The 18,885-nt window shown below is 37.9% G+C and overlaps 1 protein-coding gene and 2 non-coding genes across 3 annotated transcripts in view; 1 reads left to right on the top strand and 2 right to left on the bottom strand.

Annotated features, from left to right (window-relative positions):
- Positions 1-341: 341 nt before the first annotated feature.
- The window catches only part of LOC148576561 (uncharacterized), a 39,043-nt gene continuing 20,499 nt past the window's right edge, over positions 342-18,885 (top strand). The window contains exons 1-2 of the mRNA XM_088502754.1: positions 342-648; positions 9,369-11,056. Coding sequence (XP_088358880.1) covers positions 342-648; positions 9,369-11,056 — 1,995 coding nt within the window. The remainder of the gene's footprint in view (positions 649-9,368; positions 11,057-18,885) is intronic.
- LOC148576563 (small nucleolar RNA R71) lies at positions 9,521-9,628 on the bottom strand. Its single transcript, XR_015904049.1, has one exon. It is a non-coding gene; the product is annotated as a small nucleolar RNA R71 (small nucleolar RNA).
- LOC148576562 (small nucleolar RNA R71) lies at positions 18,727-18,830 on the bottom strand. Its single transcript, XR_015902800.1, has one exon. It is a non-coding gene; the product is annotated as a small nucleolar RNA R71 (small nucleolar RNA).

The following is an 18,885-nucleotide window of genomic DNA, read 5'->3' as shown; positions in this document are numbered from 1 at the left end:
GAATATCACAAGAAGAACCTCAACAAATAGAATACCAGCAAGAAGAGCAATACGATCCAACCAACATAAATTTGGTTCACATTCAAGGAGCCATTGAGGATTTGGCAAGGAGATATATGGAAGGACAAGAGCAAAAACTATACTTTCAATCCCAAAGGATGGATCATCAGGAAGAACTACTTGTTAATTGGATGAATCAACAAGGAGAGTGGCAGAAACAACAAATGGAACAGCAACAGGAACACTACTCCCAACTCACTCAAGCCATCAATCAAGTGACTGAAAGGCAAGAGCATCAAGATAAACGCCTCCAAGAACTCAACCAACTTCAGCTAGCTTAGATGAAAGCCTTCAACGAGTTCAGCGTGCTTAATGAAGGACGGCAACTACACAGGGAAGAATTCAACATAAACACTCAGGCCAAGTTGACCTATAGGGCTGGACATATGCATAACTTGCACTCGGTGATCCCAAGATATGATACAGTCCAAAAAGACCTAACAGAGCAAGAAGAAGGGAAGGTGAAACAACAGAAGGAAACATTGAAGAAGAAGATGGAAGATGCTGGCTTCTGGAAAAAGTTTATCGGAAAGCGCAAAGGAAATGGGGGCTCAAGCACTCAAGAAGGACATAAAGAGGACTTTCACTGTGAACGGACAAAAGCTCAAGCACTACATGGGCAACATGGGGGAGAGCCCCAAAATGAAGTATCATCTCAACTAAGGGAGAAATAATCGTCAAGCTAGCGACGCTAAAAGAGCGCTTCGTTGGGAGGCAACCCAACCCAAGGTAGTTTTCTTTTCATGAGTATTTCAATAAAGATTACAAGTAGTTTTCCCTGTATTGTGAAGAGCTGAGTTTGGTGTTCCACACCAAAATAATCCAATGGTGAATACGTAATTCTAAGTTTGGTGTCCCACCAAAAACTTCAGTTAGAATCACACTACACCCCTTTCAATGACAAGCTACTAGCTCCAACCAATCAGGGAAACTACTTAACAATAGTTTAGTGTCTAGTTCATAGTCGTTTTCTTAATAAAAGCACATGAGGTTCTCAGCATGTATCTGAGCTGTTGCATTAGGCAAGGAACTAAGTTTGTTGTTCACACACCAAATTAAGTTCAGAAATTCACGAGCATACATGCATGCTAACTATTTCTCAAGTGCTTTGGGAACAAGAAACTTCCAATAACTTTGTAGGAATTCAATCAATCTTCAAAAAAAAAAATGGTGCACCATCATCCAAGGAAACGAAGAAGGATGCAAAAGCTATGGATGATGACAATAAAGGGAGAGCTAGAAGTCACCACCAAAAGGTTGTGTTGTTACTTAATTCAATCTGCTTTAAGTTACTAGAATTTAGTGTTTATTTTCTTTGCCTAAGCATATGTGTGCTAGTCTAAGTTCCCTCTTGTCATTTTCATCTTGCTTAAATGTATGCTTGTCCTTTAAGTTAAATAAAAGAAAATGTTATGAAAAACCAGAGTGGGGTTCATCTTGTGGAGTAAGTTCTTAATGTTGGTGGTGTAGTCATTGATTAGCTAAGTTGGTTCACCAACAAGGTACACAGGCAACTACATGTTCTGAATCCTATGCTTGAAGCATATTCTATGAGACTAGTTCAATAACAAGATCCTAATAAGAAAAAGAAAAAGAACAGTGAGAATGGGAAAAAGAAAGAAAAAGAATAAGAAATAAGGCTAGGCACCAAGGGTTTAAATCTTGAGGGATGTGTTTGTGGTATTCTTGTACCAAGGATCTGCTTGGATGAATAAGTTCTTAGGAGAGCTTCATCACTTGGTAACTTAGGTTAACTAATCCGGGATTATCAACTGAAAATCCACTATCAAGAGCAACCTTGCTACAGAACACTTAGTAATCCAAAGAGGTGCTGGACACCAAGGCCTCAAGGAAAGAAAATAACAAACCATATGCTTGTGGTGTGCATGTATGGGGGAGAGAGACTTGAGGAAGTAAGTCCTTAGGGGTGTTTCAACACCTAGCACCTTGAACCAACTGGTTCGGGAGTGTTGGCTGAAAGCTTATTTTAAAGAGTCACCCCCTCACAGAGCACTTAGCCTAAGAAATGCAATAAACCCTGAAAAGAAGGGGGATATCAAGGAATAAGGATCTCATAGGATGCAATCAAGCAAGTATTCAAGAGCATGATAGGAACCTGAAAACCAGTAAAGGAATGAACCTAAGTTGCTATGCATGAAACCCCATAACCAAAGAACTTTACTTCTGTAATAAGAACTTGCTTCTCTTGTTTTCATTCATCATTCTTATGTTTCAGTACTTGCTTAGGGACAAGCAAGCTTTAAGTTTGGTGTTGTGATGCCAGGGCATTTTGGCCAGTTTCACTGACCTTTTTCTTTACTCTTTTAGGATAGTTTCATGCAATTTTTTAGTAAATAAGCAAGTTTTGGGTAAATATACACTTACATCTTGATTCAAGCAAACATTGTGAACTTTACATGATTTCATGAGAATTATTCATGAATTGAATGATAATATGGATGATGCATGATCTCATGACTTGAAACAAAGCTTTGATGCACCTTGTTTGTTTGATTTCAGGACAAAGGGAGCAAAGAAGAGCCACGTTAGGAGCCACGTTAGTCTCACTAACGTGACCACTAACGTGGAAATGGAGCAAGCTTGCAACGTTAGTGGAAAAAGTTACCACTAATAACGCCCTCGAATGCCATCATAGCCCACGTTAGTTGCCACGTTAGTTACACTAACATGGGAACTAACGTGGAAGGAAGGGAAGCTCCAACGTTAGTGGTGAAAGTGATCACCACTAACGCCACACTAAGCCACGTTAAGAGCCACGTTAATCCAATTAACGTGGAGTAAAGAGGGATCGCAAGCGTTAGCGATACTCACCTTTGTCACTAACGCTAGGCCAAGGTTAGATTACCTACGTTAGTGGTCACGTTAAGACCACTAACGTGAAGGGTAACATGGAGCAATGAATGATAGGCCAATGTTAGTGACACTCACCTTTGTCACTAATGTTGGAGATGGCAAGCATACCCACGTTAGTTACACTAACGTGGGAAAGAGTGGCACTTTGAAACTTTAGTGACAAAGGTGATTGTCACTAACGTTCTCGAAGCTTGGGCATGCCCACGTTAAGGGCCACGTTAGTTACACTAATGTGGACTATTAACGTGGAAGAAATGGATAAGAAGCAACGTTATTGGTAAAGGTGAGTGCCAATAACGTTTGCGAAGTGCTAAGAGGCCACGTTAGTGGTCACGTTAGTGCCACTAACGTTGAAGTTAACGTGGATCATTTAGTTTGGAACGTTAGTGACAAAGTTATCGTCACTAACGCTCTCGAACCCAAATTTACACTTAACGTTAACGCCACTAACGTCCTAACTAACTTCCTATCATGCCTAACTCACACTTTCTTTGCAAGCAAAGCTAAGCCCACTAGAGACTGTAACTGCTTCAACTGAAGATCAAAGGCCCATATCCAAGACTTGAAGAGCTAACTAGAAGATCTGAAGAGGAGTATATATAGGGTTAGTTTTGAATTGAAAAGGGGATCTGAAACTTGAGAACTATACTCTGTATATTTTACTTTCTCTGCAACTTCTAGTTATTTTTCAGAATGTACTTTTCATTTTTACTTTCCATTTCCAGAGCTATGAACAACTAAACCCCTTTTCATTGGGTTAGGGAGCTCTGTTGTAATTTGATGGATCAATAATAGTTTTCATTCTTCTTTATCTTTCTTTTCTCTTGATTTTACTAGAAAGCTTTCGTTCTTCATCCAATTGGTTAGCTATCTTGGAAGAGAAGCTCTCCATAATTGGATCTCCTCGAAACCTTGGAAGAGGAATAAGGACATCATGCTAGAATTGCTTTCTCATGCTGGACCAAATTGGGGTTTGGATGAATATAGTGACATATAATCCTACCAATACTTTGGTTTGGGAATGCATGTGGTATAACCAGTGACCATACTTCATCTCTTCCCATGAGCAATTAAATCAAGGAATTGGGCAATTGTTCAAGCTTAAAGAGATTGGGTTGCCAAGGAGATCAATGAATGCATTGATTGAGGAAGAGATGAGAATAAACTTGATCCGGAGAATGCAACATCTCCTAAGCCCAATGAATCCCCCATTTCTGATCTTACCTATTCTCTTTATTTTCTGCCATTTACTTTTCTGCTCATCTTCCCAAATCCCCATTTAAGATTCTGCAATTTACTTTATGCCATTTACATTCTGCCATTTACTTCCAGCATTTATATTTTCTGTTATTTACTTTCTCGCCATTTAATTTTCTGCAATTCCTCAATTCAATTTTTGCTTAGCTCAACTAGAACATTCCTCTAATTAAAGTTGCTTGACCAATCAATCCTTGTGGGATTCGACCTCACTCTATTGTGAGTTTTTACTTGACGACAATTCGGTATACTTGCCGAGGGAAATTTGTTGAGAGACAAGTTTCCGTGCATCAGAAGGCTTATTTGAATCAGTTGCACATCTCAAGTACATTCAGGATTGAAATTCAGAGGGTCCAACAGAATGAGCAAGAGCTTCAGAGAATGTTACAGCTGATTCGAAAAAAAAGGCAAGGAGAGGTCACCAAGGATGAAGAAGGTGTATGGAGATATAAGGGGAGGATTTGTGTGCCGGACGTTGGGAGTTTGAGACAAGAGTTGTTGACAGAGGCTCATACGAGCAGATTCTCTATTCATCCTGGAACCACAAAGATGTTGGTGCACGAATCCCCACACTTCATACAAATGAACCAGCAAGTGCACTGGGTCGTCCAAGTAATACCTGAGCGAGGCAGGATCGATCCCACGAGGATTGTGGTTTGAAGTAAGCTATGGTTATCTTGCAGATCTTAGTCAAGTGAGTAAGAGATATTGGTAAGTTGTTTAATTGCATAAATGGAATAATGAGATCTGAACTAGGTTGACTTGTTTACAATGATAAGAAGATGGTTAAGGCTTGGAAATGCTTTGTCCTTCTGGATTAACTCTGGTATTACTGTCTTCTTCAATTGTGAATGATTTCTTCTATGGCAGGTTGTATGTGATTGTCGCCGGTTGAGAGGTCGCCAATGCTCCTCCAGATCAGAACCCCAGGGTTAGTGTGGATCCATTCTGATTGAGGGTGAAGCTCCTGCAGTCCATTCTCCTTAATGATCCTACTCAAAACGCCACAGACAAGGTCGGATCTTCCGGATCAGAGAATGATGCGCCTTTGGGTTCTAGCCTCTACCACAGAGACCCTAATCTCCCCATACCTCGGTTTAATTGGTGTCTCGAGGAGTCCCCAACGAAGTCGTGGATTAGCCGTCTGATGAGCGCATAATTTATACGCTTTTTGGCATTGTTTTTAGTAGGATCTAGTTACTTTTAGGGATGTTTTTATTAGTTTTTATGTTAAATTCACATTTCTGGACTTTACTATGAGTTTGTGTGTTTTTCTGTGATTTCAAGTATTTTCTGGCTGAAATTGAGGGACTTGAGCAAAAATCAGATTCAGAGGTTGAAGAAGGACAGCTGATGCTGTTGGATTCTGACCTTCCTGCACTCAAAGTGGATTTTCTGGAGCTACATAACTCCACATGGTGTGCTCGCAACGGCGTTGGAAAGTAGACATCCAGGGCTTTCCAGAAATATATAATAGTACATACTTTGCTCAAGTTTAGATGACACAAAAGGGCGTTGAACGCCAGTTCTACGCTGCAGTCTGGAGTTAAACGCCAGAAACACGTCACGAACCAGAGTTGAACGCCAAAAACACGTTACAACTTGGTGTTCAACTCCAAGAATGACCTCTCCGCGTGTAAACTTCAAGCTCAGCCCAAGCACACACCAAATGGGCCCCGGAAGTGGATTTCTGCATCAATTACTTACTTCTGTAAACCCTAGTAGCTAGTCTAGTATAAATAGGACCTTTTACTATTGTATTTTAATCTTTTGATTACCTTTTGATCTTCGGATCATCTTGGGATGTCTAGTTCTTAGATCATGGGGGCTGGCCATTCGGCCATGCCTGAACCTTTCACTTATGTATTTTTCAAGGGTAGAGTTTCTGCACTCCATAGATTAAGGTGTGGAGCTCTGCTGTTCCTCATGATTTAATGCAAAGTACTACTGTTTTATATTCAATTCAACTTATTCCGATTCTAAGATATCCATTCGCACCCAAGAACATGATGAATGTGATGATTATGTGACGCTCATCATCATTCTCACTTATGAATGCGTGCCTGACAAACACTTCCGTTCTACATGCAAACAAGCTAGAATGAGTATCTCTTAGATATCTAATACAGGGGACCGAGTTCGAGATATTAGAATCTTCGTGGTATAAGTTAGAACCCATGGATGGCCATTCTTGAGATCCGAAAAGTCTAAACCTTGTCTGTGGTATTCCGAGTAGGATCTGGGAAGGGATGGTTGTGACGAACTTCAAACTCGCGAGCGATCGGTGTAGTGACAGACTCAAAAGGAGGGTGAACCCTATTCCAGTATGATCGAGAACCTCCAGATGATTAGTCGTGCCATGACAGAGCATTTGGACCTTTTTCACAGAGAGGATGGGATGTAGCCATTGACAACGGTGATGCCCTATATAAAGCTTGCCATGGAAAGGAGTAGGATTGGTTGGATGAAGACAGCAGGAAAGCAGAGGTTCAGAGGAACGAAAGCATCTCTATACGCTTATCTGAAATTCTCACCAATAATTTACATAAGTATTTCTATCTTTATTTTCTGTTTATTTATTATTATTATTCGAAAACTCCATAACCATTTGATATCCGCCTAACTGAGATTTACAAGGTGACCATAGCTTGCTTCAAGCCGACAATCTCCGTGGGATCGACCCTTACTCACATAAGGTTTTATTACTTGGACGACCCAGTGCACTTGCTGGTTAGTTGTATCGAAGTTGTGACAAATCATGAATTAAGATTAGAGCACCAAGTTTTTGGAGCCATCACCAGGGATCACAATTTCGTGCACCAAGTTTTTGGCGCCGTTGCCAGAGGCTGTTCGAGTTTTCGGCAAGTTTTTGGTCCGGTAACATCAGTGCCAAGTTTGATCCAGCAACAACACCAAGTTTTTTGCGCCGTTGCCAGAGATTGTTCGAGTTTGGACAACTGACGGTTCATCTTGTTGCTCAGATTAGGTAATTTTCTTTTTGTTTTATTTTCAAAAATTTTTCAAAAATCTTTCAAAAAAAATTTCTCATCTGTTTTCGAAAATTATTCTAAATTTTTAAGAATGAATTCTAGTGTTTCATGAAGCATGTTGAAGCCTGGCTGGCTGTAAAGCCATGTCTAATTCTTTTGGACTGTGGCTTCCAACCATCAGCATAGAGGCAAGTTAATTGGAATATCAGCTGTTGCATGCCTGATTTATATCCTAAAGCTGGCTGGCTATTAAGCCATGCCCAACCCTTGGATTGGAGCTTTAGGCCAACATTGAAAGATTCCTGGGATTCTTATTAAAAATTTTAAATTTCTTATTTTCTTTTTCCTATATGTTTTCGAAAAAAATTTAAAAGAAAATACAAAAAAAAATCATAAAATCATAAAAAAAAATATTTTGTGTTTTTTGTTTGAGTCTTGAGTCAATTTTTAAGTTTGGTGTCAATTGCATTTTTTCTAAAAATTTATGCATTTTTCGAAAATTCATGCATTCATAGTGTTCTTCATGATCTTCAAGTTGTTCTTGGTAAGTCTTCTTGTTTGATCTTAATGTTTTCTTATTTTGTGTCTTTTCTTGTTTTGCATACGCATTTTTCGTTTGTTAGAGTCCAAGCATTAAAGATTTCTAAGTTTGGTTTCTTGCATGTTTTCTTTGCATAAAAAATTTTTCAAAAATATGTTCTTGATGTTCATCATGATCTTCAAAGTGTTCTTGGTGTTCATCTTGACATTCATAGTGTTCTTGCATGCATCATGTGTTTTGATTCATAATTTTCATGTTGTGAGTCATTTTTTTTGTTTTTCTCTTTCATCATTAAAAATTCAAAAATAAAAAAAATATCTTTCCTTTTTTCTCTCATAAATTTCGAAAATTTGGATTGACTTTTTCAAACATTTTTAAAATTTAGTTGTTTCTTATGAGTCAAATCAAATCTTCAATCTTATCTTTTTCAAAATCTTTTTCAAAAATCATATCTTTTTCATTTTTCTTATTTATTTTCGAAAATTTTAAAAAATATTTTTCAAAAATCTTTTTCTTAATTTTATATCATATTTTCGAAAATATCATCAACAATTAATGTTTTGATTCAAAAATTTCAAGTTTGTTACTTACTTGTTAAGAAAGATTCAAACTTTAAGTTCTAGAATCATATCTTGTGATTTCTTGTGAATCAAGTCATTAATTGTGATTTTAAAAATCAAATCTTTTTCAAAACTAATTTCAATCATATCTTTTCAAAAATATCTTTTTATCTTATCTTTTTCAAAATCATATCTTTTTAATCATAACTTTTCATATCATATCTTTTTCAAATATCTTTTCTAACTTTTTATCTTCTTATCTTTTAAAAAAAAATTGATTTTCAAAATTGTTTCTTATCTCTTTCAAAACTACCTAACTAACTATCCCTCTCTAATTTTTGAAAATACCTCCCTCTTTTTCAAAATTTCTTTTTAATTAACTAATTATTTTAATTTTTTATTCTAATTTTATTTCTTTCCTAATTTTCAAAAATTACTAACCTTTTTCAAAAACTATTTCCGAAATTTAACTTTAAATTTTAATTTTTAATTTTCGAAAATCCTCTCACCTCTCATCTCCTTCTATTTATTCATTCGTCTACTAACATTTCTCCTTACCCAAAATTCGAACCCCTTCTTCTCTTCTGAGTTCGAATTTTTCTCTTCTTCACTCTCTTTCTTCTTTTCTTCTACTCACACAAGGGAACCTCTATACTGTGGTAAAAAGGATCCCTATTATTATTTTCTGTTCCCCTCTTTTTCATATGAGTAGGAGCAAGGACAAGAACATTCTTGTTGAAGCAGACCCTGAACCTGAAAGGACTCTGAAGAAGAAACTAAGAGAAGCTAAAATACAACAATCCAGAGACAACCTTACAGGAATTTTCGAATAGGAAGAGGAGATGGCAGCCGAAAATAATAATAATGCAAGGAGGATGCTTGGTGACTTTACTGCACCTAATTCTAATTTACATGGAAGAAGCATCTCCATTCCTGCCATTGGAGCAAACAATTTTGAGCTGAAACCTCAATTAGTTTCTCTGATGCAGCAGAACTGCAAGTTTCATGGACTTCCATCTGAAGATCCTTTTCAGTTCTTAACTGAATTCTTGCAAATACGTGATACTGTTAAGACTAATGGAGTAGATCCTGAAGTCTACAGGCTCATACTTTTCCCATTTTCTGTAAGAGACAGAGCTAGAGTGTGGTTGGACTCTCAACCCAAAGATAGCCTGAACTCTTGGGATAAGCTGGTCACAGCTTTCTTAACCAAGTTCTTTCCTCCTCAAAAGCTGAGTAAGCTTAGAGTGGATGTTCAAACCTTCAGACAGAAAGAAGGTGAATCCCTCTATGAAGCTTGGGAGAGATACAAGCAACTGACCAAAAAGTATCCTTCTGACATGCTTTCAGAGTGGACCATCCTGGATATATTCTATGATGGTCTGTCTGAATTAGCTAAGATGTCATTGGATACTTCTGTAGGTGGATCCATTCACCTAAAGAAAACGCCTACAGAAGCTCAAGAACTCATTGACATGGTTGCTAATAACCAGTTCATGTACACTTCTGGGAGGAATCCTGTGAGTAATGGGACGCCTCAGAAGAAGGGAGTTCTTGAAATTGATACTCTGAATGCCATATTGGCTCAGAATAAAATATTAACTCAGCAAGTCAATATGATTTCTCAGAGTCTGAATGGAATGCAAGCCGCATCCAACAGTACTCAAGAGGCATCTTCTGAAGAAGAAGCCTATGATCTTGAGAACCCTACAATAGCAGAGGTAAATTATATGGGTGAACCTTATGGGAACACCTATAACCCCTCATGGAGAAATCATCCAAATCTCTCATGGAAGGATCAACAAAAGCCTCAACAAGGCTTTAATAATGGTGGAAGAAATAGGTTTAGCAATAGCAAGCCTTTTCCATCATCCACTCAGCAACAGACAGAGAACTCTGAACAAAATACCTCTAATTTAGCAAACTTAGTCTCTGATCTATCTAAGGCCACTATGAGTTTCATGAATGAAACAAGGTCCTCCATTAGAAATTTGGAGGCACAAGTGGGCCAGCTGAGTAAGAAGATCATTGAAACCCCTCATAGTGCTCTCCCAAGCAATACAGAAGAAAATCCAAAAGGAGAGTGCAAGGCCATTGAATTGACCATCATAGCCGAACCCACAAGAGAGGAAGAGGACGTGAATCCCAGTAACGAAGACCTACTGGGACGTCCAGTGATCAATAAGGAGTTTCTCTCTGAGGAACCAAAGGAATCTGAGACTCATTTAGAGACCATAGAGATTCCATTGAACCCCCTTATGCCATTCATGAGCTCTGAAGAGTATTCCTCTTCTGAAGAGAATGAGGATGTTACTGAAGAGCAAGTTGCCAAGTTCCTTGGTGCAATCATGAAGCTGAATGCCAATTTATTTGGTAATCAGACTTGGGGAAATGAACCTCCCCTATTCACCAATGAACAAAATGCATTGGATCAACTGAGATTGCCTCAGAAGAAACAGGATCCTGGGAAGTTCCTAATACCTTGTACCATAGGCACCATGACCTTTGAGAAGGCTCTATGTGACCTTGGGTCAGGAATAAACCTCATGCCACTCTCTGTAATGGAGAAACTGGGAATCTTTGAGGTACAAGCTGCTAGAATCTCATTAGAGATGGCAGACAATTCCAGAAAACAGGCTTATGGACACGTTGAAGACATGCTAGTAAAGGTTGAAGGCCTTTACATCCCTGCTGATTTCATAATCCTAGATACTGGGAAGGATGAGGATGAATCCATCATCCTTGGAAGACCCTTCCTAGCCACAGCAAGAGCTGTGATTGATGTGGACAAGGGAGAATTGATCCTTCAACTAAATAAGGATAACCTTGTGTTTAAAACTCAAGAATCTCTCTCTGTAACCATGAAGAGGAAGCATGAAAAGCTTCTCTCACTGCAAAGTCAACCAGATCCCCCACAGTCAAACTCTAAGTTTGGTGTTGGGAGTCTATAAAATTGACCTGATCACCTGTGTGGCTCCATGAGAGCCCACTGTCAAGCTATTGACATTAAAGAAGCGCTTGTTGGGAGGCAACCCAATTTTTATTTATCTAATTTTATTTTTATTTTATTGTTCTTTCATGTTTTATTAGGTTCATGATCATGTGGAGTCACAAAATAAATACAAAAATTAAAAACAGAATCAAAAACAGCAGAAGAAAAATTACACCCTGGAAGAAGGGCTTACTGGCATTTAAATGCCAGTAAGGAGCATCTGGCTGGCGTTCAACGCCAGAACAGAGCATGGATCTGGCGTTGAACACCCAAAACAAGCAGAATCCTGGCGTTCAGACGCCAGGAGTGCACACTGAGGAAAGCTGGTGCTGAACGCCAGAAACAAGCATAGATCTGGCGTTCAACGCCAGAAACATACTGCATCTGGGCGTTGAACGCCCAGAACAAGCACCAATTCGGCGTTTAAACGCCAGAATTGCATGCAAAGGCATTTTACATGCCTAATTGGTGCAGGGATGCAATTCCTTGACACCTCAAGATCTGTGGACCCCACAGGATCATCTCAACATCTGTGGACCCCACAAGATCCCCACCTACCTCCACTCATACTCTTCCCTCTTCTCATTCATCCTCTCTTCCCAATAAATACCCTTCCCCAAAACCCTTCACCAATCACCTCAAGCTCTCTTCCCAATTACCCCTTCACCTATCACCTCAAGCTCTCTTCCCAACTACCCCTTCACCACTCACATCCATCCACTCTTCTCCATAAACCTACCTCATAAACCCCACCTACCTTTAAAATTCAAAATCACTTTCCCACCCAAACCCACCCTAAATGGCCGAAACACAAACCTCTCTCCCTCTCCTCTATTTCTTCTTCTTCATCTTTTCTTTCTTCTCTTGCTCGAGGGCGAGCAATATTCTAAGTTTGGTGTGGTAAAAGCATAAAGCTTTTTGTTTTTCTATTACCATTGATGGCACCTAAGACCGGAGAATCCTCTAGAAAAGGGAAAGGGAAGACAAAAGCTTCCACATCTGAGTCATGGGAGATGGAAAGATTCATCTCCAAAGCCCATCAAGACCACTTCTATGATGTTGTGGCCAAGAAGAAGGTGATCCCCGAAGTCCCTTTCAAACTCAAGAAAAATGAGTATCCGGAGATCCGACATGAGATCCAAAGAAGAGGGTGGGAAGTTCTAACAAACCCCATCCAACAAGTCGGAATTCTAATGGTTCAAGAGTTCTATGCTAATGCATGGATCACTAGGAACCATGATCAAAGTAAGAACCCGAACCCAAAGAATTATTTCACTATGGTTCGGGGGAAATACTTAGATTTTAGTCCGGAAAATGTAAGGTTGACGTTCAACTTGCCAATGATGGAAGAAAACGCAAGCCCCTACACAAGGAGAGTCAACTTTGATCAAAGGTTGGACCAAGTCCTCATGGACATATGTGTGGAAGGAGCCCAATGGAAGATTGACTCAAAAGGCAAACCGGTTCAACTGAGAAGACTGGACCTTAAGCCTGTAGCTAGAGGATGGTTAGAGTTCATTCAACGCTCAATCATTCCTACTAGCAACCGGTCTGAAGTTACTATAGACCGGGCCATCATGATCCATAGCATCATGATTGGAGAAGAGGTGGAGGTACATGAGATTATACCTCAAGAACTCTACAAGGTGGCTGACAAGTCCTCCACTATGGCAAGGTTAGCTTTTCCTCACCTCATTTGCCATCTATGCAATTCGGCTGGGATTGACATAGAGGGAGATATCCTCATTGATGAGGACAAGCCCATCACTAAAAAAAGGATGGAGCAAACAAGAGAGCCTATTCATGGATCTCAAGAGACACATGAAGAAGCTCATCACTAAGAAATCCCTGAGATGCCTCAAGGGATGCACTTTCCTCCACAGAACTTTTGGGAGCAAATCAACACCTCCCTAGGAGAACTGAGTTCCAGCATGGGACAACTAAGGGTGGAACATCAAGAGCACTCAATCATCCTCCATGAAATTAGAGAAGATCAAAGAGCAATGAGGGAGGAGCAACAAAGACAAGGAAGAGACACAGAAGAGCTCAAGGACATTATTGGTTCCTCAAGAAGGAAACGCCACCATCACTAAGGTGGACTCATTCCTTGTTCTCAAATTTTCTTTTTTTTGTTTTCTTTATGTTAAGTGCTTATCTATGTTAGTGTCTTATTACATGATCATTAGTATTTAGTAACCTTGTCTTAAAGTTATGAAAGTCCTATGAATCCATCACCTCTCTTAAATGAAAAATGTTTTTAATTCAAAAGAACAAGAAGTGCATGAGTTTCGAATTTATCCTTGAACTTAGTTTAATTATATTGATGTGGTGACAATACTTTTTGTTTTCTGAATGAATGCTTGAACAGTGCATATGTCTTTTGAAGTTGTTGTTTATGAATGTTAAATATGTTGGCTCTTGAAAGAATGATGACAAGGAGAAAAATTATTTGATAATCTGAAAAATCATAAAAATGATTCTTGAAGCAAGAAAAAGCAGTGAATAAAAAGCTTGCAGAAAAAAAATGGCAAAAAAAAAGATAAAAAATAGAAAAAGAAAAAGCAAGCAGAAAAAGCCAAAAGCTCTTAAAACTAAAAGGCAAGAGCAAAAAGCCAGTAACCCTTAAAACCAAAAGGCAAGGGTAATAAAAAGGATTCCAAGGCTTTGAGCATCAGTGGATAGGAGGGCCTAAAAGAATAAAATCCTGGCCTAAGCGGCTAAACCAAGCTATCCCTAACCATGTGCTTGTGACGTGAAGGTGTCAAGTGAAAACTTGAGACTGAGCGGTTAAAGTCAAGGTCCAAAGCAAAAACAGAGTGTGCTTAAGAACCCTGGACACCTCTAATTGGGGACTTTAGCAAAGCTGAGTCACAATCTGAAAAGGTTCACCCAGTTATGTGTCTATGGCATTTATGTATCCGGTGGTAATACTGGAAAACAAAGTGCTTAGGGCCACGGCCAAGACTCATAAAGTAGCTGTGTTTAAGAATCAACATACTGAACTAGGAGAATCAATAACACTATCTGAACTCTGAGTTCCTATAGATGCCAATCATTCTGAACCTCAATGGATAAAGTGAGATGCCAAAACTATTCAAGAGGCAAAAAGCTACAAGTTCTGCTCATCTGACTGGGGCTATGTTTCATTGATATTTTGGAATTTATAGTATATTCTCTTCTTTTTATCTTATTTGATTTTCAGTTGTTGGGGGATAAGCAACAATTTAAGTTTGGTATTGTGATGAGCGGATAATTTATACGCTTTTTGGCATTGTTTTAAGTATGTTTTTAGTGGGATCTAGTTACTTTTAGGGATCTTTTTATTAGTTTTTATGTTAAATTCATATTTCTGGACTTTACAATGAGTTTGTGTGCTTTTCTGTGATTTCAGGTATTTTCTAGCTGAAATTGAGGGACTTGAGCAAAAATCAGATTCAGAGGTTGAAGAAGGACTGCTGATGCTGTTGGATTCTAACCTCCCTGCACTCAAAGTGGATTTTCTGGAGCTACAGAACTCCAAATGGTGCGCTCTCAACGGCGTTGGAAAGTAGACATCCAGGGCTTTCCAGCAATATATAATAGTCCGTACTTTGCCCAAGTTTAGGCGATGCAAAAGGGCGTTGAACGCCAGTTCTACGCTGCAGTCTGGAGTTAAACGCCAGAAACACATCACGAACCAGAGTTGAACGCCAAAAACACGTTACAACTTGGCATTCAACTCCAAGAATGACCTCTCCACGTCTAAACTTCAAGCTCAGCCCAAGCACACACCAAGTGGGCCCCGAAAGTGGATTTCTGCATCAATTACTTACTTCTGTAAACCCTAGTAGCTAGTCTAGTATAAATAGGACTTTTTACTATTGTATTTTAATCTTTTGATTACCTTTTGATCTTCGGATCATCCTGGGACGTCTAGTTCTTAGATCATGGGGGCTGGCCATCCGGCCATGCCTGAACCTTTCACTTATGTATTTTTCAACGGTAGAGTTTCTGCACTCCATAGATTAAGGTGTGGAGCTCTGCTGTTCCTCATGATTTAATACAAAGTACTACTATTTTATATTCAATTCAACTTATTCCGCTTCTAAGATATCCATTCGCACCCAAGAACATGATGAATGTGATGATTATGTGACGCTCATTATCATTCTCACTTATGAACGCGTGCCTGAGAAACACTTCCGTTCTACATGCAAACAAGCTAGAATGAGTATCTCTTAGATATCTAATACAGGGGACCGAGTCCAAGATATTAGAATCTTCGTGGTATAAGTTAGAACCCATGGATGGCCATTCCTGAGATCCGGAAAGTCTAAACCTTGTCTGTGGTATTCCGAGTAGGATCTGGGAAGGGATGGCTGTGACGAACTTCAAACTCGCGAGCGCTGGGCGTAGTGACAGATGCAAAAGGAGGGTGAACCCTATTCCAGTATGATCGAGAACCTCTAGATGATTAGCCGTGCCGTGACAGAGCATTTGGACCTTTTTCACAGAGAGGATGGGATGTAGCCATTGACAACGGTGATGCCCTATATAAAGCTTGCCATAGAAAGGAGTAGGATTGGTTGGATGAAGACAGCAGGAAAGCAGAGGTTCAGAGGAACGAAAGCATCTCTATACACTTATCTGAAATTCTCACCAATAATTTACATAAGTATTTCTATCTTTATTTTCTGTTTATTTATTATTATTATTCGAAAACTCCATAACCATTTGATATCCGCCTAACTGAGATTTACAAGGTGACCATAGCTTGCTTCAAGCCGACAATCTCCGTGGGATTGACCCTTACTCACGTAAGGTTTTATTACTTGGACAACCCAGTGCACTTGCTGGTTAGTTGTATCGAAGTTGTGACAAATCATGAATTAAGATTAGAGCACCAAGTTTTTGGAGCCATCACCAGGGATCACAATTTCGTGCACCAAGTTTTTGGCGCCGTTGCCAGAGATTGTTCGAGTTTTCAGCAAGTTTTTGGTCCGGTAACATCAGTGCCAAGTTTGATCCAGCAACAACACCAAGTTTTTTGCGCCGTTGCCAGAGATTGTTCGAGTTTGGACAACCGACAATTCATCTTGTTGCTCAGATTAGGTAATTTTCTTTTTGTTTTATTTTCAAAAATTTTTCAAAAATCTTTCAAAAAAAATTTCTCATCTGTTTTCGAAAATTATTCTAAATTTTTAAGAATGAATTCTAGTGTTTCATGAAGCATGTTGAAGCCTGGCTGGCTGTAAAGCCATGTCTAATTCTTTTGGACTGTGGCTTCCAACCATCAGCATAGAGGCAAGTTAATTGGAATATCAGCTGTTGCACGCCTGATTTATATCCTAAAGCTGGCTGGCTATTAAGCCATGCCCAACCCTTGAATTGGAGCTTTAGGCCAACATTGAAAGATTCCTGGGATTCTTATTAAAAATTTTGAATTTCTTATTTTCTTTTTCCTATATGTTTTTCGAAAAAAATTTAAAAGAAAATACAAAAAAAATCATAAAATCATAAAAAAAATATTTTGTGTTTTTTGTTTGAGTCTTGAGTCAATTTTTAAGTTTGGTGTCAATTGCATTTTTTCTAAAAATTTATGCATTTTTCGAAAATTCATGCATTCATAGTGTTCTTCATGATCTTCAAGTTGTTCTTGGTAGTCTTCTTGTTTGATCTTAATGTTTTCTTATTTTGTGTCTTTTCTTGTTTTGCATATGCATTTTTCGTTTGTTAGAGTCCAAGTATTAAAGATTTCTAAGTTTGGTGTCTTGCATGTTTTCTTTGCATCAAAAATTTTTCAAAAATATGTTCTTGATGTTCATCATGATCTTCAAAGTGTTCTTGGTGTTCATCTTGACATTCATAGTGTTCTTGCATGCATCATGTGTTTTGATTCTTAATTTTCATGTTGTGAGTCATTTTTTTTGTTTTTCTCTTTCATTATTAAAAATTCAAAAATAAAAAATATATATCTTTCCTTTTTTCTCTCATAAATTTCGAAAATTTGGATTGACTTTTTCAAACATTTTTAAAATTTAGTTATTTCTTATGAGTCAAATCAAATCTTCAATCTTATCTTTTTCAAAATCTTTTTCAAAAATCATATCTTTTTCATTTTTCTTATTTATTTTCGAAAATTTTAAAAAAATATTTTCCAAAAATATTTTTCTTAATTTTATATCATATTTTCGAAAATATCATCAACAATTAATGTTTTGATTCAAAAATTTCAAGTTTGTTACTTACTTGTTAAGAAAGATTCAAACTTTAAGTTCTAGAATCATATCTTGTGATTTCTTGTGAATCAAGTCATTAATTGTGATTTTAAAAATCAAATCTTTTTCAAAACTAATTTCAATCATATCTTTTCAAAAATATCTTTTTATCTTATCTTTTTTAAAATCATATCTTTTTAATCATAACTTTTCATATCATATCTTTTTCAAATATCTTTTCTAACTTCTTATCTTCTTATCTTTTAAAAAAAATTGATTTTCAAAATTTATTTCAACTAACTAATTAACTTTTTGTTTGTTTCTTATCTCTTTCAAAACTACCTAACTAACTATCCCTCTCTAATTTTTGAAAATACCTCATTCTGTTTCAAAATTTCTTTTTAATTAACTAATTATTTTAATTTTTTATTTTAATTTTATTTCATTCCTAATTTTCAAAATTACTAACCTTTTTCAAAAACTATTTTCGAAATTTAACTTTAAATTTTAATTTTTAATTTTCAAAAATTCTCTCACCTCTCATCTCCTTCTATTTATTTATTCGTCTACTAACATTTCTCCTCACCCAAAATTCGAACCCCTTCTTCTCTTCTGAGTTCGAATTCTTCTCTTCTTCACTCTCTTTCTTCTTTTCTTCTACTCACAAAAGGGAACCTCTATACTGTGGTAAAAAGGATCCCTATTATTATTTTCTGTTTCCCTTTTTTTCATATGAGCAGGAGCAAGGACAAGAACATTCTTGTTGAAGCAGACCCTGAACCTGAAAGGACTCTGAAGAGGAAACTAAGAGAAGCTAAAATACAACAATCCAGAGACAACCTTACAGGAATTTTCGAACAGGAAGAGGAGATGGCAGCCGAAAATAATAATAATGCAAGGAGGATGCTTGGTGACTTTACTGCACCTAATTCCAATTTACATGGAAGAAGCATCTCCATTCCTGCCATTGGAGCAAACAATTTTGAGCTGAAACCTCAATTAGTTTCTCTGATGCAGCAGAACTGCAAGTTTCATGGACTTCCATCTGAAGATCCTTTTCAGTTCTTAACTGAATTCTTGCAGATATGTGATACTGTTAAGACTAATGGAGTTGATCCTGAAGTCTACAGGCTCATGCTTTTTCCATTTTCTGTAAGAGACAGAGCTAGAGTGTGGTTGGACTCTCAACCCAAAGATAGCCTGAAATCTTGGGATAAGGTGGTCACGGAAGTTCTTTCGTCCTCAAAAGTTGAGTAAGCTTAGAGTGGATGTTTAAACCTTCAGACAGAAAGAAGGTGAATCCCTCTATGAAGCTTGGGAGAGATACAAGCAACTGACCAAAAAGTGTCCTTCTGACATGCGTTCAGAGTGGACCATCCTGGATATATTCTATGATGGTCTGTCTGAATTAGCT

Source organism: Arachis ipaensis, chromosome B1 (assembly GCF_059453495.1).
Source record: "Arachis ipaensis isolate K30076 ecotype BB chromosome B1, ASM5945349v1, whole genome shotgun sequence".
Taxonomy (NCBI): domain Eukaryota; kingdom Viridiplantae; phylum Streptophyta; class Magnoliopsida; order Fabales; family Fabaceae; genus Arachis; species Arachis ipaensis.
This window is presented reverse-complemented; position numbering and strand designations above follow the sequence as displayed.